The sequence below is a fragment of the Simochromis diagramma genome, unplaced genomic scaffold, assembly GCF_900408965.1.
Source record: "Simochromis diagramma unplaced genomic scaffold, fSimDia1.1 OVJJ01000320.1, whole genome shotgun sequence".
NCBI classification, from domain to species: domain Eukaryota; kingdom Metazoa; phylum Chordata; class Actinopteri; order Cichliformes; family Cichlidae; genus Simochromis; species Simochromis diagramma.
In genome coordinates this window covers 7,455,934-7,480,524 of record NW_024386773.1, presented here as the reverse complement: position 1 = coordinate 7,480,524, position 24,591 = coordinate 7,455,934, and the positions used below count along the sequence as shown (strand labels likewise).

Genomic DNA, 24,591 nt, shown 5'->3' with positions numbered 1-24,591 from the left:
ATGTCCAGCTCCGTTCTGGGACGACCTCTCGACCCAGTGGAGGTGGTGAGTGACAGGATAATGGCAGCTAAACTGTCAGTCCTGTTGAAGAACACCTCCCACCCCGTGCAGCACACTCTGACAGCACTAATCATCAGCCCTTCAGTGACAGGCCACTGCATCCTTGAAGATGAGACATCAGAGCCCTTTCCTTTAAGCTGCTGTCAGACTCAGGAGACCACATGCACACGCTGGGGACTGAAATCAAAGTGCAACACTGCTGCTATGCATCTAAAGATGGGAAAATATATCATATATACATAAATTTAAATTACATTTCTTCTACCGTATATAGAATTTTTTTTTCTGTTGCTGTAAAACATTAGTTATAAGTTTCATCTGTTTATTCTGAATTGTCTACCTTCCTGCTGTAATAATTAGATTTTCATCATCAATGGGACAAAGGCACTCTATGAGATGTGACATTTTCATTGCCCACTAAATAAAAATAAATAAATACTGCAACAGTCTACAAATATAGCCATTTTATTAATGACTTGGAAAAAAGCTTAACAACACAAGGGATACATGCATGCAGGGAAGTTATTATCCTATTATCCTCCTTTTTCCACAACACACATTTCTTACAGTTTGGTACTGAATACAGATGTGAAGCGATAAAATCAATTTGTGTATATGCTTGTTTACACCCACACTCACACCCACACACACACACACACACACACACACCTCAAAAAGACATTTTCCCCTCAGTGTGACTTGAATACTAACAGTATTTTATCCTCAACTTGGCACCTGCAGGTTTAATCTTTCTTTTTCCAGGGGGGCTATATCTGTTTAAATAACCAAATATAAATTATTGTTAATAATAATAATAATAATTAAAAAGGAAATTACATAAATGAGGAACACAGATTACTGTTCAGATTTGTATGCATTAGTTGCATGACCACATTTTGATTCAATCCCGGGACAAAACACAGAAATTTAAAATTTCTGTCTTTTATAAAGTACTAACAACATTAGTAACTCTTTTGAACTTTTAAACCCACTTTTCAACATAAAACTGACGCCATTTTCACCCTTCTAGAACACTGATCTTTGATTTGAGATTAGGAATGTGTGCTGCCAGCAACTACAGAGTACACGAGGAACATGTGTAAACAAAAACAAACCAAAAAACAAAAATCGAAAAAGAAAAACATAACAAAACCGAAGTCGCTACGTGGCTCTAGTTTTAAAGTATGCTTGATGTTCCTACAGTCTCCCAAGACGGCAGCCTCGCCGATAACACTAACGGAGCTTTCCTACACACTGTGATTAAAAAATAAAATTCAGAAACTCTCAAAGTTCAATTAACTGGTAGGATAAGGTTCTTATTCTACAATCGAAATAAAAAAACAAAACCCTACTGCCCCATAAAGAGGGAGAAAACAATGATATAAAGAGAGAGAAAGCACTGAAACTAAAGCGGCAGACTGCTGGATATTCAGCCCAGTTTGTAGAAGACGCTCCTGGGTTCAGTATTTCCCTCTCTTAGACTTGCGAGCAGACTGCTTGCTGCTCTTGGCCCCCTTTTTCACTGCGGGCTCTGCAGGGGACGACTCTGCGGGTCGTTTGGATCCACTCTTGGCCGCCTGCTTTTTAGCTGCAGGCGCCTCAGGAGGCGACTCTTCGGCCTTGGAGCGCTTGGACCCGCTCCTTGTCGTCTCCTTTGTGGCTGTAGGCTCCTTGGGGGACGACTCCTTGGACACAGGTCGCTTGGCCCCCCTTTTGTTTAGCTTTTTAACAGCTGGTGTCTTGGGCTTTTTTGCAGGGGCGCCTCTCTTGACAGGTGTGGCTTTAGATGGCGATTCGGATTCCTTCTTAGGGGCTGGTTGTTTTTTTCCCGAGCTCTTGGCCGAAGATGCTGCTTTCTTGGCTGGAGACTTCTTTGCGAGTGAACGTCCTCTGCCTTTAGCTTTTGACTGACTAGCGCTCGAAGATTTCTTGGTTGGAGGAGGACGACGAGCCTTTGGTGGAGGCCTCTTCGGAGGTTTCCTAAGAGTCGTTTTAACAAAAAGCAGTTGTTAAAAATAAATAAAAACAATTCTCCACTTGAATTGTTAATCATTGTGGGATGGATGGCTGTCATTACAAAAGACTGGACTGATATATGGAGTAGGACCCATCTTTAAACGTTTAACTACAAGCATGTAATTAGGAGTCGAGCTGCAACAGGTATATGCACCTCTTACGGGCCGGGGCTTCATCCTCAGACTCTTCCTCTTCTTCTGATTCTTCCTCGTCTTCGTCTGAAGATTCAACTGTTCGCCTTCGCTTGGTCGGAGGTGCAGCATCTTTCTTTGGAATTTCTTTGAACTTGTCTGGGTACAGGATGGTGGGACTAAGGAGGGGACAAGAAAAAAGGATCAGACATCAAGAAAAGAAAGAACAAAGAATTCCAGAAGCTGCACAGACAAAGCTCCTTTATCAGACAGAAAGAAAAATAAATTAAGTATTAAAGGGTCGGGGATTTCCAGATGGAAGTGAAATACCTCGGGTAGAAAGGGAACGACAGCTGGTAGGTCCCGTTGAAGCCGTGACCAGTAATCTGCTCCATCCATCCGAGTACTTTACACTTTGTCAGGGTCCTACGAAGATTGGCCACTAAAGAGAAGAGAGAAAAAAAAAAGTTCTGCTGGTGACGCCATTGTTGATGCAAAAAAAGTTTTAACTGAAACTTGTGCTATGTGTGTTTGAGCTGCTGGCTAATTTTTTAATTAAAAAAAAAAAAAAGAAAAAGAAAAAGAAAGAAATTATAGTCCTAATCAGCTGCAGATATCAGATAGTCGTGCAGATCCTCCATCATCCTGAACAGCAGCTGGTGACGGTAGTCCTTGATATGCTGTGCAGATGGTGATGAACTCAGCTCAGTTCTCCACCGCCTGCAGGTTCTGAATGGGTCTCAGATAATATGGAAGAACTACCGTCTGCAGCTGCAGTTCACGGTGAAGGAGTTTAAGCCCACAAAACAGAGAGACCGCAGAATGACACTGAGAACCTCAACAACAGCGACCCGTCAGTCTGCTGTTAATGAAACATGGCTAGCAGCAAATTAACTTTCAAAATACGAGTGAGGGGATAGTTTACTAGCAAAACACCAAAATCATTGTAGAAGGCTGAAGGGCTCAGTCATAAGAACCAGGTTTAAAGGGTTCACCTGCTGCATTTCTTGTGATTTGTTTAAAGAGAAAGCGAGTGTTGTGTCTAGTTGTAGTTTCAGATGGTGCAGCATGTGTAGATTAAGGCACCCTTACTATGTCCATGTAGTGCAATCGGTCTCAGCAATCCTGTTGAGCCACGTAGGATTACCTAACTTACCTAACTGGTACTCCTTTCTGTCCTTGTTGGCGTCTAAAAGGTATCGCCGTAGAGTTGTGGTGCTGCAGGTTTTCGGTTCATTCATGGCTGTGATAGCAGCTGTGATGGCGTCCTCCAAAGTGCCACCCTTGAGCAGGACCTTGTTGCCGGTACGCTTCAGCTGGTGGGTAGAAGCACTTTAGGAAACAAAGTCTGCAGCTCTCTCACGTACAAAGAAACAACCTGTCGTTTACCTCTATGCAACAGTATAAAAGAACAATGAAGCCCGAGCTGGCACACTGACTGGCTCTGTGGTCCTGTCTGTGACGTGGAAACAAAGCGGGTCCTGAAATGTTTAGGTGTTAGTAACTGGTGGCAACTGCTACATGACTATCTCAGATAGGTCCGACTTTAAAAAAAAAAAAAAAAAGACATTATCTAGAACTGCTCTGCTATTTCATTTTCTGTTAACAGAAGACATTTTTTTTGTCCAAGGAGGCCTTTTCTTAACCAAAAATTAAATGTTTGTTGCCCATTAAAAACAAACAAACAAATGCATTCCTCTTTTTTGAGCAAAACAAAGTGTTAAGGAGGAGACTTACCTGGAAAGTCCCCCTCGCTCCTTTCCCAGTTATTTGCTCCAGTTGCCCTTTCTCAACAGCCCTCACCAGGGCGGACTTCAAGACTTCTGGCCTGAGGAGTAAATCATCTTCAGCTTACAGCTTTTAAACACAATACAGTTAAAGCAGTACCGGTATGTCAGTACACGTGCTGTACAATCATTCCACCCTGGAAAAACAGTTTAAATATTTAAAAGTCCAAAATTACCATGACATTCCTGCCCATGATGAGTGTATGGCAACTTCTGACCACAATGGCACAACCATCTTTTATATACGAATTAAACGAGTCAATGATAAAGAGCACCTTGCATCTTGAAACAACATTAGACGGAGAAGAGGTGATACGCTGCACCTGTTTTCGATGTTAAAGCTGGGAAAGTGCTGCTCCAGGTACTTCTTGATCAGGTTGTAGGAGGCCTCTTTGGGCTCACAGAGCCGAGTGATGATGAGAGGAAGAGCGTCTCCCAGAGACTCCTGCTTCTGAGCAGCTTTCTAAAGCAACATCCATTTACAGACATGACAATTACAACCAAACATATCCCAGTCTCGGGGAAAAATGGGGAAAAGGAAAATGCTGACACTACACGTTAGGCCCATATCAAACACTTTACGAAGAAAAAAAGTTTAAATCTCCTGCAAGTGCGTCTCCTTGGGGACATCTAGACCACTTCCTTTGCAGTCACCAATTTCAAAATTGTACCCTGGAAGTCTCTGATGATTTGTATGTGCAAAATGACAATTTTCACTCTGCATTTCAGCAGAAGACCTTCTCCACATCTCAAGGTGACAAATCAGCTAACGCTCACACTTCATAGCCATCCAGTCGCAAGTTACAGACCAAGAATTTGTCCTTCTCAGAGTGTCAATCTGCTCTGGCTTTGTTGGGAGAATCCCTTCAACATTAATTGTGGCATATACAAGTGTGCTGATGATTAGAAACACTGGATCCCCCCCCCCTCCTCCTCATTCTCTTACAGAGAGAATGAGAAAAATATGCATCAAAAATGAGGAAGTTGTCAGATCAGGGCTTCTAACAAGCATTTGTGATGCAGAAGAGTACCAGGAGATGATCGTTGAGGTGTAGTCACCTTTGTTTTACCTACCAGCTGTAGTGCATATGAACTGGGCTTAGAGCAAATCTCACAACTGAAATAATTTATAGCATTCATATACATGCTACATCCAGATGCTTGGCTCGACTTTAGGACTTCAAACATGGGGAAACTGCTAACACTCAACCCTGAGAAATCCCCAACACATATAAAGTATTAAGACTGAGCATCTTGCAAGTTGTTGTGACGTACCTTAGACAGGGGAGTCTGCTTCCCAATGGCGAAGGTCCCTGAAAGACCTTTCCCCTTCAACTACGTGAGAGAGACAGTTAAAGCACAAGCAAGTAGACTTAAAACCACAAATCCTTGAGAAAAACGGAGCACTTCTGACAGTTTCTTGGCTCCTTCACCTGTTTGATGGTTCCCTTCTCCAAATGTTTCTTCATGGACTTCTTGATGAGGAACTTCTTCCTGTCAAGCTCCATCCCTGGGTATTTTTTCACGATATATTTCATGACAGATTGGTATGAAACTCCAGACCTGTCATTGCAAGACTACAAAGGACACGGACAACGAATAAATAAATAATCGAGAGAGCGGCTGTGTGCCGAGAGATTCATTTTACAGTGTTTGCACACACCGTGATGGCTTCAATGAGGATGTTATCCACTTTGTTCTGAGTGCCAGCAAAGTTGGTAACAGGGACCTTTTTGCTCGCAGTGACGCTAGCCCACGCCGGAATCGTCCGTTTCACCTTCTTGACTTTAGACTTCTCGTACTTGTAGCCATCCTTCAACCTGTTGCCAGAAGCAGCAAGACACAATTTCAGTCATGACGGTTGATTCTTTAAAAGCGATATTTCACTGTGATCGTTACCACCCTTATCTTTATCACATCCTCACCTTAGTAGGAGAACATAGCAGTGTGTTGCGCACTGTCCAGCCGCGCAGTCCTTGCATTTGTCACTTTGTCCGTTTGTCACCGACGGGAAAGACAAAATGAAATTTGAGAACATCTGTCTTAATGACCACCATGGTAATTTGACCCTCACTGAATTGCAGTGCTAATGATCAATGTGCAAAAAAAAAGAAAAAAGGTGAAGGTCTGTTTTGGCAAGGTCTGGGAGAAGAAGAGGAGGAGGCCAAAATTCTATGTTACAAAAGCTAAAGTTTATAGGGGGAGAAAAACAAAAACAAAAGAGTCCATAAAGGCTTGCGACCAGCCCAAAAACCGTGATCATCAGAGCTAAACTAAAGTGCTAGATTTTATTAGAAATGTGAGTATATATCACTGATCACTTGGACTGGGGCGTTAGAAAATCCTCACACTGTTACGATGCCACTGTCCTCTCCTCCTGGACTCCTCCAAGACTGCGCACATCTGTCTGATGGCTATGATGCAGGGAATGAATGTGGATGTGACAACTCACATCTTTTAGAAATGCAACACTGCACGAGAGGAGCAGTCTGCAGTTATCCAGCAGAGGTAAGGATAATATAAACAGATAAAAGTGCTATCAAAGTGAAATATCGCACTGTTCACGCTTGCAGACTATCTTATGGTGAAACTCACTCTTTCTTCTCTTTCCCTTCTCCTTCCTTTTCCGCTGCGGCACCGTCGGCCTTTTCCCCGTTCTCTGCGGGCGCCGTCTTGCCCGCAGCGCTGCCCTCGTCGCCATCGGCTGCTGCGGCTGATGACGCGGCCTGCTCCTTTTCGGTAGCGGGCGACTCCTCCGAGGAGGCTTCAGGTTCTGAGAAAGCATTAAAAATAAAACCTTAAAAACACTATACTGCCTTTATTTTTCTTCATAGTGTAAAGCTGATATTATTAAACTTACATAAAAGTATGACTCGAGGTCTTTAAAGTTTTTAATGAAAAAATAAAACTGGAAGGGAAAATACTGCATTACATAAAATGCAACATTAGTGTATTTTTTTTAAATAAAAAAATAAATAAAAATAAACAGGAACATAAAACAACATAAAAGCATAATGAGGCTTTAGTGCAAATGTGTGATAAATCTGCAGGATTATGAGTCAAGTGACACAATTAAGATGATATATTTTGAATTACTTATGAGACAAAACTAATACTAAAACATTTTAAATAAAACACTAATCATTAAACAACCAAATCTATATGAAACTGTAGCTATATAATATAAATGAATGTATAACTGCTATAAAGTATACAAGAAACCTAAAGTACTCTATTTTCCTAATAAATACTGGAAAAAAGAACTGGAGATGAGTTTTGCTCGTTCTGTGTTGAGAGAATGAATGATTGGTTGAAGTTGAACACTGCGACAGATGCGGCTGATGGCTGGCAGGGGGCGGGGCCAGGGTTTGACAGGGTGCAGGTGGAGGACTACCTCACCCTTACCTTTCTCTGCTGCAGCGGAGGGGGTCTTCTCCTGGGTCGGAGTCGCTGCTGCTCGGCGAATCGGCATCACAGGAGATTTACCTGAAGAACCAGAAAAGATCATGAGCACAACCATTGTTTGGCTTTGTGAGTGAAATTTTTGATATGCAAAATTTAATCACTTCGCAAAAAACCCCCAACTACATAAACCGTACTGTACCTGTGGATCAATGAAGCTGATATTTACCTGACAAATAGCTGTTTTTGTTTTTTAAGTTCTTTGAAGTTCGCCTTTTATAAATTAGTGCATCCGTAGATTTTATTTATTTTACAAGTAAATTATTAGGATTCAAGATGTGTTATTAACGGTATTAAAGGTGTATGTTTGAGTAGTTATATCACCAATTTCAGGTAATTTCTTCATGTCCGTCAGGTAAACAAAACATGCTAAACTTAAATCTTCAGTATGAGTTCTGAGGAATAAAAGATACAATAAAGATTTATAAATTTCACACTGCACATGTACAATTATTACAGCTCATAAATATCTGTTAATACTAGTTAGAAATTGAATAGGACTGTTGGTTTAACTGGCTTCACTGGTTTGAGGCCCATTTTGTGTATGCACAGGGTTAAAACTGCCGCTGGTGCCAAACCCCCTTCATTCATTGAGGCCTTTTATCCCCCAACTGAAGAAAAGGTGCTGTTTGCATTACGCAAAACGCTGAGCGCCTACAAAACGGCGCAAAGCTTGCCCCGCTGATGGGTCAGTCTCTGCCAACGGATTTCCATCACGTCCACGGGAGCCAGAGGACGAGGTGCCAGGATTTTTCAGCAGTTTTCGCCATTTTGTCCGTCGGTTTATACACACAATAATGGCGTCTCACAAGGCAGATGAAATTCATTCCAGCTGCACAAAGTGAAAACCCCCGGCTGCTTCCCGAACCGTATCCGTGCAACTGCATGTTTAGCAAACAATTTCTCAGCACGCGAGCCAAACTTACCTTTAACACGTCGGGGAAAACGGAAACACTTTGGGCTAAATTTCTGCACGATCCTTTATTTCGATTCCTCTGTTTACGAGCCCCGCCCCGTTAGGACTGCAACGTGCTGCGTCACGACGCACAGCGAAGGATTCCCACCGTCGAGGCTGGCCCACCTCCACCTCTATCCCCCTTCTCCACCCACACAAAAAGCAAGAAGAAAAAAAAAAAAAAAAAAAACACACCAAAACAAAAGGAAAAATCTCAAAAGAACAAGATGAAACTGCTTGATACAACCGTAGAAATAATAATAATAATAATAATAATAATACAAAAAACCTAAAATAAAAAAATAAAAAAAACTATGATCAAAACCCCCAAAACGAAACAAAAATATCACGTTAAAAAAGGCTTTGTAATAGATTTCCATCTAATCCCCTTAAAAGAAATAAACAACACAAAAACAGAAACTGTCTAAAACAAATACAAAAAATAAAAAATTTAACAAAAATAAACTACCAGCTTGTTAAGAAACACAAAACAAACAATTATAATCATTATAGTTTGAAAAGACAAAAGGCATGACATCATTATGTCATTCTGGATTTGAGTTTTTATAATTTCTTAATTATTATTAAGTCAGAATGCTGTTTTTCCTTCTTTTTTGTGAATTTTCTTTGACATATCCTAACAAAAACTTCATGAAAGATGTTGCTTATTTCACAGCTGAGATATCCTTGAATTCAAGAGCAGTTTTGGCCACACAGGTAAATCCTGAAAAGTGAAATCAGAGAAAGTGTTGGTCACATGTGTGACGGGATAATGCCTGGATGGACAAAGCTATAATTTGTGGGATCTGTAGTTTTTTGAAGGGAACAATGAAAATGGTTATCTTGATTAAAGCTCCGAGTTTACTCTCCATTAAAGTGGCAGGCATCCAACTTTAATCAGAACAGTATTTAGATTTTGACGAGCCAGACAGATTAAAGAAACCCTTCAGGGGAAAGTGAACAGCTAAAAACAAACACGTTCTATTACAGCTAATGGTTTCATGATGCTGCATTACAATGTGCTGCTGCTGTAAAATCTGCAGATCGTTTTCTTAATTGCTTGTTTTCTCTATATCAGTCAGTTTTACAACGCCCTGGGGTTTCTTTAAATTGTTTTGTCAAATAAGCTGAACATTTTCTAATTTAAGCTGCAACATTTTGCAAGAAAAAAAAAAAAAAGACAAACCTCAAGTGATAAACCATTCCACAGAATAGCAGCCAATAAACTGTCATTGACGGATACAAAGAAAAATGGCTGTAATTCCTCCACAGTTAACGCAATACTTTTGTTAAACCCCTCACTTCAATCCCGTCTTAATTGTTTAAAATCCAGTACCGGTGCTCAAAAACCTATGAAACCTGTAACAGTGACAAGAGAATCGACCTCATCGGTGAACGTGTGTCAAAGTCATTCATGCTAGGAGTGTCGCCTGCTGCTGTAAATCTAACCCAAGCCCTAAAAGCACATGTGATGACGGGTGCGTGACGTAACAGACGTTAAATATGAACGTACGAATGTTTACATCGAATACGAGCATGAGAAGAAGCGCTGCAATGATTTCAACTTCCCGGTGGCTCCAGGGGATTCCAGCTGCTTCTTCCTGGATTTAAAACGGTTTTTCTTCAAACACTGGCTCAGTTTATTAGACACACACACACACACACACACACACACACACACACACACACACACACACACATACGCGTTGAAAAAAATAATCTGGCAACCCACCTTTCCCCCCCAAAAAGAAGAGACGAAAACACGAGAATAAGCACTTTTTTAAATACCTTTTTTTGTCTTTAATGTATTTACAAGCTTTAATCTGCTCTGTAGGTCTGAAGTGTTACAAGCATGTCATGTTCAGCGACTCTGGCCATTTGCTTTTTGAAGTTGCTCATTCCATCTGAATGAATCTGGTTTGTTCGTCTACGTTTGTGTGACAGTTCGGACTTGCATCGCTTCTTGAATGCATACCTCTACCTCTCATGAGGTGTATGTACATATCAATGCAGAGCAAGCCAAGGCTCAGGGAGACACTTCTTGGTTATTACAAGATAACCTTTGACCTTGGACAATGTTAATAGTTCCTGTGCATTCAACTCCTCTTTTTTTTTTTTTTTAATCTTTGCTTCCCCTTCATCCCAAAATAATTTTGCTTTACTCTGTTTTAAACCAAACAGTGTGGAATCCGGGGAGGCTGTTTATTTCACAATTATTATTTTGTTATTATAATTAATTATATTGTTATTTCTGCCGTCTTGTTCTCATTGTGAGCATCTGCAAATGTTAAATAACTTTCATATTTGCAGTCCTTAAAAAAATAATAAATTAAAGAGTCCAGAACCTATGTATCTTTTAAGTCTCTTCTTAAAAAGTAACAAAAGAAAAGTAAGTTAAAATTTAAAAAAAAAATATTTTCTATGTATAATACAGGTATTTAGTGCTTCCACCGTTGGGATCCAAACTCAAAATGGCGGCATGTTTCAGAACCGTACCGCAGAAAAAAATTCCAGCCGTAAACATGTCGTCCTGCCCACGCAGCCATTTTGAAAGTTTGTACTGCTGCGAGGATACAGTTCTACTAAGTCGCGTCCCCGGGTGTCTCCCTCGTCAATTATCTTCAGACTCCTCCTCTGCCTCGCGCAGCCAGGTGAAGAAGGCCGTGACGGACTTCAGGGCCACGCCTTTGCCCTGCTCCTCGGCCGGGTCTTTGCTCGACTCCCACTTGTAGAAAGCGTCCTCCGAGATGACGTCCTCATCATACAGGCAGTCAAAGAACATCCTTAGGAGGTCTAGAAGACAGACAAATATTCAACGGTCACCTTGTTTGACAAGTTCTTTTCGAAATTAGGTTAAAGTTGAACCCTGTTCCTTTTCATTCTAAAGGAACTAGAAAATAAATTTAAAACCAGCCAAAAAGAAACAAGACTGATTGAAAAGTTACATTAACACAGTGAAGCCTTCAGGCAGGCAACTTAAACTACACACACACACACCTGGTTGAGGCTGTAGCCAATAAGCTTATCCGCCTTTGTGACTTAAATATTAGGCGTATTTTGCTAAATTTAATTCGTTTTTTAGTCGTCAAGACTTGAAACCAGCAAATGAGCACAGAAATTAATCAGGAAACAGTTTACTGAGGTCACAAATACAGTCAGCTGAAGACCATTTCCCCCCATACACCTTCTATATAATCCTGCCTTTTTGCAGCTAGAGAAGATGCCCCCTGCTGGTCATCACAATGAATGCTTGTTAAGGCAATACCAACTTCACCACAGTTCCATTTTTCATGCTGTTTCAGACTTAATCAGAGTCTTATCTTCTGTCACTGCTCTGTTTAGGGTGTATGGAAAGGTACAAGACCGTAGGCTTGCAGGTAAAAATATAAAACAAGGTAGATGGAAATAATTTTTTTATGACCGTAGTAGAAAGCTACTGAAGTCTAGTGTTTTGTTCTTGGTCTTGTTTGGATATCTGTGAGTGTTTGTGCACCTGTGCATGTAGTTTATGAACGCAGCTTTATATGCTTTAGCTGACAAAGTGACACTCTAACCTCTTGTCTAAATACAGTCACTACTAGTTTTCATAGAATCAACATAGAAGCAGTAAAAAAAATGCGACCATCTTTTATATACAGTCTATTGCAAACCCTACCTAACCCATGTTGACATAACTGCAAGATATATTTCCTTGAAACACATTATATTCTTATACCTTGAGAACTAAACTGCAGTGAAGTTCTCATCAAGTTTATTTATGCAAATCCTCCACAGAGAAACACAGACTTTTAGTTCAATCATTCTTTACCTTGGAAACAGACACTAACTATTAAGAATTTACTTGTAAGAACTCTGTGGTGAGATCAAGTTCTTTAAATGAATAAAAAAAAAATGTCTTAATCATTACATGTACAGCCGCTTGTAGCCAGTATTTGAGCTCTAATCAGCAATAACAAAAGAAAGGCGCTAGTAAGGAAAGCTAAGAGCAGCAGGTTTTATTAGTTTTATAAACTATGATGCAGAACTTACTTGGAGGCTGATCGAGGGCAACGATCAGCGCCTGAAGTGCATAAAGTGCTTGCAGCTGTCGCTCAGTGTCTGAGTTAAGGTACTTGAGTAATACAGGCAATCTCCTCTGGATCATGGCCGTGTCCACTCGACAGTTGGTGTTATCATCTGTACAGCAAAGCAGGAGGCAGAGTGAGTGCATGCTGAGCCGGCCCGCTCGCAATTTGGCAGAGTGTAAATATTGCAATCAGCGGTGGGATTTAAGCAGAACAGAGAAGTGTCTTCTCCAGGTGGTGGAGTGGCTTACCTTTCACTGCTGCCTTACACACAGCTGTCATCAGAGCCCTCAGGAAGGGAGACGAGCTCATCTGTGTTTCATCTAGATTTGCCTGGGAAACGGAGCAGAACTAGCTGTCATTGTCACATGACTCCACTTAGCAGGTAAAAAAATACACTGCAACCTCACATAACTTTGCAGCAGCACATGTTTTAACTATGTTTTCCCCTTCAAACCATGTTTGGATTGCGTCCTCTGCTCAAACACTCAACTTCAACCACACCAGGATTATATTATACGCTGTATCAACACGTCACTTAACACCTACTTGTCCGCGAATGATCTGATACTCTGTTCTACTGTTCACCATATTTGCACAGTGTTTGAGTTATTTTCTGACATTTTTAGTAGTGAGTGCAGCTGTACTATGGTAAGTGGCAAATGGGTTGCATTTATGTAGTGCTTTTATCCAGAGAGTTTTGTAATTTCATACACACTGTTTGCTCAAAGCCAGGAGGCATGCTGCTGGTCTGACCATCATGAGTAACTGGGGTCAAGGAATCAAACCACAAACTCTGGTATTGGTGGACTTCTGAGCCCCAGCTGTCCACTTCTGTAGAGTCAGGTACTATAAGAGCAGGCTACATTAAAACAGTTGGCATGGCTTCTGGTTCTATCGTCATTCGAGCTGGCTACCTCAAGCTTGGTCTCCTCAGACATCTTTAACACGTCGTCCTATTCATGTATTAACATAACAGGATAAAGATGAAAACAGGAAAAGTAAGAAAAAAAATACAACTGAACAACAATGATGAAGCACCACGAGGTGCAGCGCTCAACATAAGAGAACAGAACAGAAAGACAGTGGAAGGCAGAAAAGTCACAAAAACGTTCAGTCCTTATATTTATGTCTCTTTTTAATTGCACCAAAGGCTGTAAAAAGGCACAATTTCAGAATCTTATATCTAAAAAATTAAAGCGAAGGAAGAATAAAAAATGCAAACACCACGTCTGTTCTCATTCCATACTTTTAATTAAAAAAAAAAAAAAAAAAAAAAAAGCAACACAGCAAACGACGGCCTGCCGCTCCTCCCTGCTTTTAGCCACTCGGTCACACAGTTTGTGTGATGTTTGAGCTCCTGAGTAACGTCGCTTGTCATACCTCCACCCAGTCAAAAATCTGCTCATCACTGGCCATATCCTCCAGGAGGAGTCTCTCCAGATGCTGGCTCATCTCCTCAGGAGACAAGATCCTTTCGGGCAGAGCTGCCTCAGGATTGGAGCTGTCTGACTGAAGAAACTGGAGTTTCTGTTGATGTGAAAATGACAGGAGAGGACAAGAAATGAAAAGGTGATGAAAAGGGGGAAAAAAAGGTTTTCCTGTTGTCTGTTTACATAGTTTTCTATAGAATTCCTAGGTAACACCTGATGACATCATGCAGATCTCAAAAAACAGCAACACATGAACGATGAGGAAGCAGTGTGTAATCAGACAATGAAAAAAGCTAAATTTTTGGACCCTAATATTAACTTCTATCTGACGTAGTGACCAATGAAAGAAATCAAAATGTTGTCAAGTCTGAGCCTGACACTAACCAACCTGTTGTAAGATGAAGGCCTGGACATCCTCTCCCTCTGGAAGAATGTCGGTCCAGTTGAGGCCAGATTCCCTCCATAAAGAACCTACAGTCCTATGGCTCTGTGGAAACACAACAAGACAAAAGTTAAACCTCTCCCCTCACACACATCGTCTTGCATTTTCAACATTTTGAAGGCGAGGATAAGGAGCATAGATACTTACACAGATATATTATTCATTAGTCCCTAATCTTCATTGATTAAATGTTACTGAGGTCATGAGAACAGATAAAAAACAAACAAACAAACAAAAAAAGTAAAAATAATCATAAAAAACAACAATATAACATCTAAGCATTGCTTACCATGTGTTTGCATAGTAAGTGCAGTATTTCAGATATAAGGATCCCAGCTCTTCCCACAGGAAGCAAGGGTTTGCTTAATTCACTGCAAACAGAGACGAAAGAAATTGAAGTATACATGTTTTTCCCCCTGTCACACACAGCTTTGTTTACAGCAAATGTGCAATCAGACCAATTATTTAAACACATGTGCAGATGTAACCCTCATGTTTGTTTGTTTTATGTCTGATGGAAGGTAATCTGAGACTAAAGTGTAGATAAATTGGTGGCAGAGGTGAATTTATTTCTGAACAAATGCAGCAAATCTTTCATTTTCAGTTATTTGTACCTAAAGAGCTCTTTCATAGAGAAGCCCCCCTCCTTCAACACAGGGCTGAGCAGCTCAGCCAGGTACAGCCAGATGTGAGGAATGTCGATGGCCATGTCGTCCGCTTGCTCCAGCGTGTCTGCAAACCTGAGAAAACAAAGACAAAGAGAAGACCAAGCAGTGATTAGATGTGACAGTGCTTCAAACTTTATTTCCACTTTAATAAACAATGTTAAAAATACTGCAATGTGCTTTTTAAAGGATATACTTTCACTTTAATGCGTATTTCCATTGCAAGATTGGTCCAAAATTTCAGTGCCAAATAAATCAAATAATAAAAAATGGTTAAGAAGAAAGTAAATAGAAGAGTTCTAGTGATCGATTGATTATTGGCCACTAAGCAAGTGAACTGACCCTTTGTAGAACTGGGCCTTGGGCACGGTTCCCTGCTGCACCAGCTGGAAGAAGAGCTGGCCCATGTGGTCCCGTGTGATCTGACTGCGCTCTAGGGTCGACTCCACCCCAACGCGCACAAAGATGTGAAGCTGGGAGCCCAAGTCAAGCTCGTCCACACACTGGATAGCCTCCTGCAGAAAATGAAGATATATTGTCAAAACTGACTCAGCTGGAAATTATTGAAAAATTTAAATACTGAAATTTTCCATTCTAGCAATTATAAATCATAAAAATATCAAACACGGTTCATCATCTTACCCTGCTGGTGGATTTAAACTCACACAAATCTTGGTTAAAGCTTACAACATATCTTAAAGTGGTATGAAAAATACAAAATGCATGCTTGCCTTAAAGAAAATAACTTATTTAATCATGAATGAATCTTCTGGAAAAAATCACTGTTAATATTCATGTAAAGCAGAAGCTTGCTGATGCGTATTAGAAGTTGTGCACCGTAAACTTCACCTACTGCTCGTGAATGTCATACCTTGTAATCGTTTATGTGTAGAAATTCGTCAATAATAGACTTGGACTTCCTCTCGATCTCCTCCTCAGACAGGGCTGGTCTGTCTGGGGTCTGGACCACTGGCTCAGGTTTCACTGTAAACATATAAACACAAGTCCCAACTTTGCCTTTTGGTGGAAAGAACCGATGGCTGCTCTAAAAAGTAAGTTCAACACACCCCGCAAATCTTCTTCTTATCTGGATTGAGTTACATAAACACTGGCAATCAGGATAAACAGTCACACGAAGGTGGTTGGCAAATAGACAATTATACCCAGGGATTTTTAACCCTAAGCACCATATAGCAGTATAGTGTTAAAAAGTGCAGAATGAATATCTGTGTGTGCTTATAGTGTTTGAAGTTTTCATTCGAATTGAAAAAGTGCTTTATAAATAAAATCTATTTAAAGCCAGGAAGGAAAGCTGGCTGTGCAAGTTAATAGACTCATTACTACTGACTGATCATTAAACCACAGGAAAATCTGACTACATTAGCCTACAACACCGTAAAACACATCAAGAGGTGTTAGATGACCTTAGAAATATTGAAGTAAATAATTCAAACTGGTAAGTAGGTTTACTACTTTTATATAAAGTCAACAAGCGAGGTGTATATGGTAATACAACCCTAAAAATGTAAACAGGTTTCTTTTAATACAAAACTACAAATTTTCTATAAAATGCACTAAATCAGGTGTTCCTGAGAATTTAAATTTCCTACCAATGCTCATTTAAAAAGACCTCAGACTCTCTCACTATCTGAGTACCAATGTCCGGGAATGAAAGGTATTTGATTGATGGTACTTTTGTACATGAAATGTACCCTGGGAAGAAGTGGGCTACCTTGTAAAGACCAAAAACTCAGGGCTTCGCTTGTTTTCACCTGAGAACTGAATGAAATATGTAAACTGCAGAGGCTGAGCTGTGTTCTCACCAGGCTCCCTGACTCTACTGCGCTCCATCTCCGTTTTGTCCTCAGTGACACTCGGTCTCCGGGGCTCGGCTCCCTCTCGCTCACGGTCTCTTCGCGGCTCCTCTGGGTTCGGACTTTCCAGCAGCTCTTTAGAACTTCCTCCCCTGATGAACGGTCCGGGCCGTGCTGATGGCGCTGCAGAGATTAGTGGCTTGTCACTGCGCTCTCTGCCTGTACTGGCACGACTTTTTGTGAAGGGGGGGAGGAAAAAAAATCAAGTCAAACAGGATGTTGCTCAATAAAAGGATATTTGAGAAATCAGCAGACAATCAGGAGGAACAAATAAGAGCTGGAGTTGTTTTGTACCCTCCCAGAGTTCTCCTGGAGTCATATTCTGGGTTCTGGGGAGGTGTAGTGGAGGGCTGAGGTGAGAGTGTCGGCTGCAGTGCAGAGTAACGGTTCAGGCCAGTTGTCCGTGACAGGTCTGTAACAGGAAGAAGAAAAATGAGGAGTGATCACATTTGGTGTTATTAAATCTCAGTTCTATGTATTCCCTATGGCAAAGAAAGACACGGCTCAAAGTGGTATAACTTACAAAATGATCTTTAATTTTACATATTCTGGAATATGGAGACCCGAACACACTAGCTCAGGTCTGAAGCACAAACAGGAAGCCTAGTTATTCATATAGACGTCACACAAACTTTAAGTTTCAATCAAACACTCTGCTTAGTTTCACTTTCTGCCTGCAGTTACCATGCTCTGCAAAAACATGCAGTTTCCTGTCAGCCTGCGACCTAGTCTCAAAGCTGGCCCTCTCTTATACATAATACAATATAGTCAACAAAATAAGCATTAAAATATATATTTAAATCCCAACAGTGTCAAATCAGCCAGAGTGCTGATTCGACTCAGTCACTATGCAGCATAATCTGTCCATAGCAGCTTTAAAAGTCCAGCCAACCCCCAAACGTATGAATGCCACAATCCACTTCGGCCCTGAAAAGCTTCTGTCACCCACCTATACTTATCATTTCATGGTTTTCATCTGCAGGTCCCACTCTTGTAAACTCCAGAGAGCCCGAGAGTTACTGCTCCATTACTCAGCAACTAATGAGCAGACCATTAACTTTAACTACCCAACAACCAAAAGAAATAAAACAGCAGTGGATCAAAAGCTATTCAGATACATAAAGGATATGACAAAATGTAAAATCAAAGCTTTCTTTTATTGGCTTTGAATACTTTTGATTGCAAGTAATTCATAATAAAACATTTATGGTTATTTGAAAGACCTTTCCAGGTCAAACAGCAACACCTTCCCAATTTACCAGGGGGAAAAAGCAACACATTGGGAATCACAGCTACACAGTTTTTCCTGCATACAGGAATGTTTGGCATTCCCCAAAGAGGTTTTATACAAAGAGGATAATACAGTCAATAAATCTAAACTAAACTAAAACTAGGCATTGCTACAGATGGTTACTGAGACATCTGTGTGAAAGTGAACCGATCATGCTGATGCACACTGTCACCCACCAAAGGCCTTGAACTCACAAGCTGAACTTTTTTTAAATATAAATCTCAATTTATGGAGAGGAGTGTTTATGCCTGCAAAGCAATGCTGCTCCTAAGGTTGAATTATTTTGAACTAAAAGTGCTGCGAGTGCATTGCACTGGGGGAGTTTTTGCCCTGAGGACTTTGAGCGCTGTCAACACCGAGCTTCACAGGATTTGTATAGAAAATTGATGCTTCCTGTGGAGACGGAGCCTAACAGCCACAGGTCAGAGCGTGGAGAGTGTGGAAGAAAGCAGTCTTTGTTTTCAAAAATTTCACACAGTACCTGCTCTTCATGCATCCTGATGCTTTTACTGTGACACATCTGAGCCAGCTGTAGCTACAATCTCACCATCAGACTTGATTTTCGACATTTTTGGGGGGCCAGTCACAAGGCACTGAAGATGTATTTCTTATAATTTCTAATGTTATTCCATCGAGTCTCACTGACAGCCATTTATTGTATTTGAAAGATGTTTGTAAATTGCCAAAACTGACTTAGTGTCAATAAATCAGCAGCTGAAAGTGAGCGATGCTCCAAACTTTGCCATTTTGGTGTTTTAGTACAACTAATGAGCCTCTGAGACTCGAGATGAAAAGACTGTTATGACGACCACAGTTTGTACAGTGTGCTCGGTTCTGTTTTTCCAAGTTTTGCTAATGATGTTATAGCTTGTTGTGGCATCTTACCTGAGTCGCTGGCTTTGGCTCCTCCGCTGCTGCCCTTCACCCACGTGACTTGAGCCCGTGGGCCGAGCTGGATCTTCTCATCCATCTGAGGCTGCGGGAACACAATAATTCAGAAAAAAAGCTTCAGAATCTCTGCTTTTAAGCTGGAGAGGAGCAGTATTTTAAAAGTAAGGACAAGGAAGACTGACAGCTATAAGGCCAAAGGAAAAATGTAACGTGAGTGTAAGCATCAAGTTAAATGCGGCTGTAAATGACGATAGCACCTAAAATGCTGCCTCTATACCAGACAGCTTCTGGGATATTTGGTTCTCTCTTATAGACTAACAGTTAAAACTGCCAGAGTGCTTCCAGCAGAGGGCGCTCCAAAAATGAACTAACTTCTTTTACCCAGCAATAGTTATAGTTCCATCAGGATGTCAGTATATGCATAACTGAGCATGTAGAGTTATGTAGATGGGAACAGGGGACATTAATGTACTCGGCCCAGTTATGATTTTCCTTAAGAGTCATCTTGAGTCTGCGTAAACAGTTATCTTCTGTGTGCAAAAAAACACCAGCCAGCTGAAAAGGGGCTTTAACATGAAATGAAAAAACCAAACACGTTGAATGGAAAACAAACTTGTCACAACATGAAAACCATCCCACAATTTGTTTATATTACAATGCAGAATTGAGAAAGTTCAGCCAAGTCTGAGAATCTGAGAGAACAAAGCAGCCGCACATTACCCACACACCATCAGACCCATTACACAACATGCTGCAACAAAACACTGTCGCCGTCTGTGACAGGTTTCTAATTAGAGCTCATTTCTGATACCTCCACCATCACTGGTGCCTCCTGAATTGACGGATTCACTAACTCACAGGTTTTCAAACCTTTTCTAGCATGCCCTTTTTTTGAGGCCAAATTTTTTTAAACCCATACCCTGCAATTTTGTTTAATAACTATTAACAAGAATCCAAATTTAATTTTAGTGAGAAACAAAAAGTCTGTACAACAATCTCGTCTATCCTGCCCTCCAAAATTACATTATTTTATCTTAGTTTTCCCACGATGCTCCAAACTCCTCAGTCTGAGAACAAGTGATTTTGCTAACTGTGAGGAGAAGAACTAATCAACATAATGATGATTTTTCTTTAAAAAAAACAAAACTAAAACTGTTTAGACAGTCTGCTATTTTTAGATCTCACTCTGGAAGTTCTGACCACTTGTTCTGGGTGCTCAAACCTGTGCCGAGAGCAAACATCAATTCTGTTTCAAACTGACCCCAATTTCATGTGAGGGACAGTCATCACTGGTGCTGGCCGCTACACCTCCAGTTATGATTGAACAGTTTTCATTTGATGAGTTCAGGCCAAAGTCATGGTCTCAGGTGAGGAGTGAGACCTGGTGCATGTTCATTTTTAAGAAAAGAAAAAAAAAAAAGAAACATTCAACGTGTTGTTCACTTTGAATTTGTCCCTCGGGGTGAGACTGTCAGCCAGGAGTTCTAATGTAATGTCCTGAGTGATCTGAGGGGGAGTATTCACAGGAAACAATATGAACTCGATTGTCATTGTATCGGCTAAAAGTGCAAAGAAAACGGATGGATTTTCATGCCCACATCAACAAAATCTTTGCTCACCGGCCAGAGGTGCCTTCCTGCAACACTGCCCACATGCCGAATATGTAAATTCAGTTGAAAGATCATTGTTTTGACATCACAGAGTTTACTAGTCACATAGTGAATTTTGCTGTGTGGGGGGTAAAAAAAACAAACCCCACTATTTGTACGTAAAAACTCCAAGGACTCTATTTCAACGCCACTAGAAATACTTAAATAAATTAAAAATAAAAAAAAACCCCAGCAATGGCGGGATGCTGGGATGCTGGTCAGGTGACAGACAGATTTTGGAGCATGTGGAAAACCAGGTGGATTGCTGGCTGTGCAGAGCAATAGCTGAACTGAACAGAGAGTCCAGAGTGCAGAGCACTAATCTGAGCAAATAAAAAGTGAAATTGAGAGCAGAGCAGCCAAATTGAATATGTTTCTGTTGTGAGAAATAGAAGAGCTTCAGACTGAGGCCGTGCAATGTGCACAGAGGAGGAGAAAAAGGCTGATCTGTTCACTTTAAGTGAGCAAAACTCATTTTAACTTTCCAATTAGTTTCTTCTTCTTCTACCATAATTAAATATACATATATATTTATGTTATTAGTTTTGTCATTGTACTTGTTAATAGAATAATAAAATATTTAAAAATCTTTTTGTGTCAGCAGAGAGTTTGGAATTTGAGTATCCTGACAATCCTACAGGTTGAGATGTATCATGATGTTGCAGGCAGTTTCTCTGTAGGAGTTTCTCTTCCAGTAGAAAAAGGGCACTTACAGCATAATGAACATTTTTAAGATTTATTAAAGGTTTTTCTTGTCTTTCCAGCTGGTGGCACTCTAACTAATGGCTGAAGCTCATCTCAGGCTACGACCAGCATGGGCAGCATGTCTCACCTTGGAGATCTTTGGGATCTTGTTGGGGTCGATGGTCCTGCTGTTCTTCGTCATAGGCACAGTGTTCCAGGTCTCTTCTCTCTGCCCACGCTGATCTCTTTGATCTCGTGGATCTAAGGGTCATAAAGCAGGAAAAATATACTTCCGTGGGAATTCAGCGACAATTCTGAACATTTTTCATCATTTCAGACACGCATTAAACACATGATGAAATATTATAGGTCATCTGACAGATGGGAGGGGGTAGGGGGGCTTCCTTTCTGCTGCTGGGCACAATAGCATCTCTGCGGGCTATAGGAACAGGAAGTCTGCCTGTATACTTGCAGGTTTCCTGAGTCACTGTAGCTGTGCCGATATGACTCTAAGCCTTAAAGAGGATTTAGACTGCAGGCCTGACCTGACCGCCTCTTGCTGTCCTTGGAGAGCAGCTGCTGGTGCACTTTTCTCTGCTCTTCCTGCTCTTCAATCTTAGCCTCTTTGTGGATCTGCTCAATTGTTTTCGGGCCCTGGTCAGCTCTCCTGGAAACCCAGTTGTGCTGGAAAAGAGAGAAAAACAAACAAACACCAGATTCATAAAATACACCGAACAGTGTCAGTCAGATATAAACCAACTGAAACAACAACCAGAGCAAATTACCGTATTTCCCTTGTTTTATCATGATACACAGATCAGATCACATATGAGAAGCTGTCAGTCACAAAAGAAAATCACTAATAATTTAATGAGTGACCACACCTGACAGAAGATGTGTTAACAAGGTTTTCAACTTGCGACAGCCCATCATTTGTTATTAATATCTATGTGCGCGTCTATGACGCTGAGGATGAAGGTTTTTGTTTTTAAACAAAGTACGTTCTTGCTCATTTCAATTTCAAATTTGACAGGAACGTAGCACAACAGGGATTTGAATTTTTCCTCCTTTGCGTATGAGATGCTGACGCTGATTCAAACAACTTGTGTCAGGCTAGAGTTAAGGAGCAATCTCAGCTTAATCAATGCAGATGCATCTACAGGAAAAACACAATATCAACCTTAACAGCGACACCACAGATGAGGTTTGATATATGTATGAAGCTGAACTGACAATTCTGTCTCATTTTCATTAGGCTTTTAAACTCAGGCTACAACAGCTAAACACAAACACAAAAACCCATAAAAGCACCCGTCACTGAGATGCTGGTTCGGTCCAGAGACAGAAGCAAATAACAAGGGGAAAAATAAACCGCATCCCCAAGCTTTACAGGTGGATTTATTACTTGTGAACCTCTTCTTATTTTTACTATGAAGATGTTTTCCAATCAACAACTTCCAATTTCTAAACTAGACATGTTTATAGGTTTTTGACGTCTATGTAATTAAACATCTCAATCTAATCAGTTTCTAAAATAAATAAAGCAGTCGATGCACGCAGCTTCTGTACAAGTGTTAAGGATATGTTTTTTAAAAACTGTGTTGCACCTTGTTAGCAAGTCAGTATCACTGGGAATGGTTTATATACCCACTTCCTGTTAACTGATTTGGTAACTGACACTCACATCAGACTCCACATAAATTTCTTCAGAGGTTATTGCAAACAGTGATAAAATAATAACTGGGCATAGTGGCATAGTAAGTGGTGCTATATCTACAAAATTGAATGGAATATACACAGTAGTATTTATGGTAGCGTCTAATGTTTTTGTGCACTGCAGTGAATAAACGTCAATGCTTATTTAGAAGACAACAAACACCAGCAGCTTTTTACTAAAGCTTCTCTTCTAGATTTCCCACAGCTTAAGACAACCTAGATTTAAGACTTATTACAACTTTTATTTTGCCACATTCGGAATTAAATTTAAAACAAACTTAATAACAAGACTGAAGGAAAAACAAAAGCACATCAACTCCTCAGGGTTAGAGATGAAACTTGTTAGCTTTTTCGATATATTTGAGGTATTTTGTTAAAGAATTTTGTAGTAAAATTTCCCCATCTTGATTTTGCTGTTAGCCAACAATACATTTATTCTGAGCTAACTGGCCACTGTATTTTAAGACTGAGATTTTAAATTGAAATAATACTTTACCAAATGCAAATGCAGACAGAATGGACATTAGCTGGATTTGAATCTGACAGTTCCAAACTCTATGTGATATTTGATTGTGCAAATGTGTGAATAGCTCGTGTAATCTGATGCATTTATTGCCACTGAACATGTGACATGTGCACTGCATCTTAGACTCTCTATCCAGACTGCTTGCACACCTGTAGTGGGAACATATTTGAAGCTGACTATTTTCCGCTGTGTGCAACATGTGAGTAAAATATCCTGACCGGATTTTTCTAAAGTTTTCATCAGTTCATTCGTAAAAACAGAAGTATACAGCTAAAACGTGATCAGCACATGCAAGCTTAAACAAGGTCAGGTATTTAAATGCTCCAGGGTCATGTTTGTTTGAGGTTTGTTACTGTTTACTATGTATTTTACCAGAAGGTGTAAAGATTCAATGGTGGAGTAGATATCATTTGAGCAATACTAGATCAAAACACTGATATTTCACATGTTTCAGAGAAACATGCAGGAAAAATCAATGAAATAAACCTCCGTGGGGGGAAATGCATTATTAGTTCATCTAAACATGGGCTGGGTTCTCCACTGAAAACAATTATCAGAAATGCACACACTCACCAATCTCAGGTCTATAACGTCCTGTAGCATGAACCGTATCCGAGATGAAGTCTTCCTCTCCTTGACGATTTTCTCCATCTGATTGAAATATTGATCCATCCGGGGCTGATGAAAGAGACAGACGAGGTTCATTTGAGATACAAAGGTTAAATTTTCAATTTCTTTAATGGACAGCAGGTCTGAGTGACTCACATTATTTCATTCTACTGACTGATTGTTCAGTTTATTACGTGGAGCGGGACCTGCCTGACCAACCAACATTAAATGGGAACATTTTGGGACGCAGCAGAACAAAAACTCTAATAACCCAAGATGGATGGACTCAATTCGACGTAATAGCTCGCCATTGAACAGAAATGTTCTGGAAATAAT

General features: G+C 40.4%; 2 protein-coding genes across 12 annotated transcripts in view; both read right to left on the bottom strand.

Annotated features, from left to right (window-relative positions):
- Positions 1–509: 509 nt before the first annotated feature.
- On the bottom strand, positions 510–8,499 carry hp1bp3 (heterochromatin protein 1, binding protein 3). Of its 2 annotated transcripts, XM_040005865.1 has the most exons (13): positions 8,383–8,499; positions 7,400–7,480; positions 6,590–6,767; positions 5,920–5,982; positions 5,658–5,814; positions 5,428–5,571; positions 5,270–5,329; positions 4,318–4,457; positions 3,945–4,035; positions 3,364–3,523; positions 2,538–2,649; positions 2,231–2,386; positions 510–2,040 (listed from the first exon to the last, which is right to left on the bottom strand). In XM_040005865.1, exons 2-13 carry the CDS (start codon positions 7,464–7,466, stop codon positions 1,521–1,523), a joined length of 1,848 nt encoding a protein of 615 aa, XP_039861799.1. In that variant the 5' UTR covers positions 7,467–7,480; positions 8,383–8,499; the 3' UTR covers positions 510–1,520. The 2 variants fall into 2 exon arrangements, with proteins under 2 accessions (XP_039861799.1, XP_039861804.1); XM_040005870.1 differs by lacking the exon at positions 5,920–5,982.
- A 1,685-nt stretch (positions 8,500–10,184) lies between these two features.
- The window catches only part of eif4g3a (eukaryotic translation initiation factor 4 gamma, 3a), a 65,783-nt gene continuing 51,376 nt past the window's right edge, over positions 10,185–24,591 (bottom strand). For all 10 annotated transcript variants that reach the window (XM_040005701.1, XM_040005755.1, XM_040005727.1 and 7 more), the window contains 15 exons: positions 24,220–24,324; positions 21,950–22,088; positions 21,553–21,665; positions 19,066–19,156; positions 17,184–17,301; positions 16,839–17,062; positions 15,887–15,999; positions 15,358–15,530; positions 14,965–15,090; positions 14,640–14,721; positions 14,297–14,395; positions 13,859–14,005; positions 12,727–12,808; positions 12,441–12,587; positions 10,185–11,204 (listed from right to left, as the gene is read on the bottom strand). In XM_040005701.1, coding sequence (XP_039861635.1) covers positions 11,023–11,204; positions 12,441–12,587; positions 12,727–12,808; positions 13,859–14,005; positions 14,297–14,395; positions 14,640–14,721; positions 14,965–15,090; positions 15,358–15,530; positions 15,887–15,999; positions 16,839–17,062; positions 17,184–17,301; positions 19,066–19,156; positions 21,553–21,665; positions 21,950–22,088; positions 24,220–24,324 — 1,941 coding nt within the window. In that variant the 3' untranslated portion in view covers positions 10,185–11,022. The remainder of the gene's footprint in view (positions 11,205–12,440; positions 12,588–12,726; positions 12,809–13,858; positions 14,006–14,296; positions 14,396–14,639; positions 14,722–14,964; positions 15,091–15,357; positions 15,531–15,886; positions 16,000–16,838; positions 17,063–17,183; positions 17,302–19,065; positions 19,157–21,552; positions 21,666–21,949; positions 22,089–24,219; positions 24,325–24,591) is intronic.

Bases quoted from the DNA above. Each gene is read 5' to 3' on its own strand.
- hp1bp3 (XM_040005865.1), bottom strand. From the start codon at position 7,466: ATGCCGATTCGCCGAGCAGCAGCGACTCCGACCCAGGAGAAGACCCCC. The intron at 5,572-5,657 runs GTGTGTGCAAAC...TGTCCTTTGTAG, and splicing joins TCCTCATTGAAGCCATCACG to TCTTGCAATGACAGGTCTGG. The intron at 4,458-5,269 runs GTACGTCACAAC...ATGTTGCTTTAG, and splicing joins AGCAGACTCCCCTGTCTAAG to AAAGCTGCTCAGAAGCAGGA.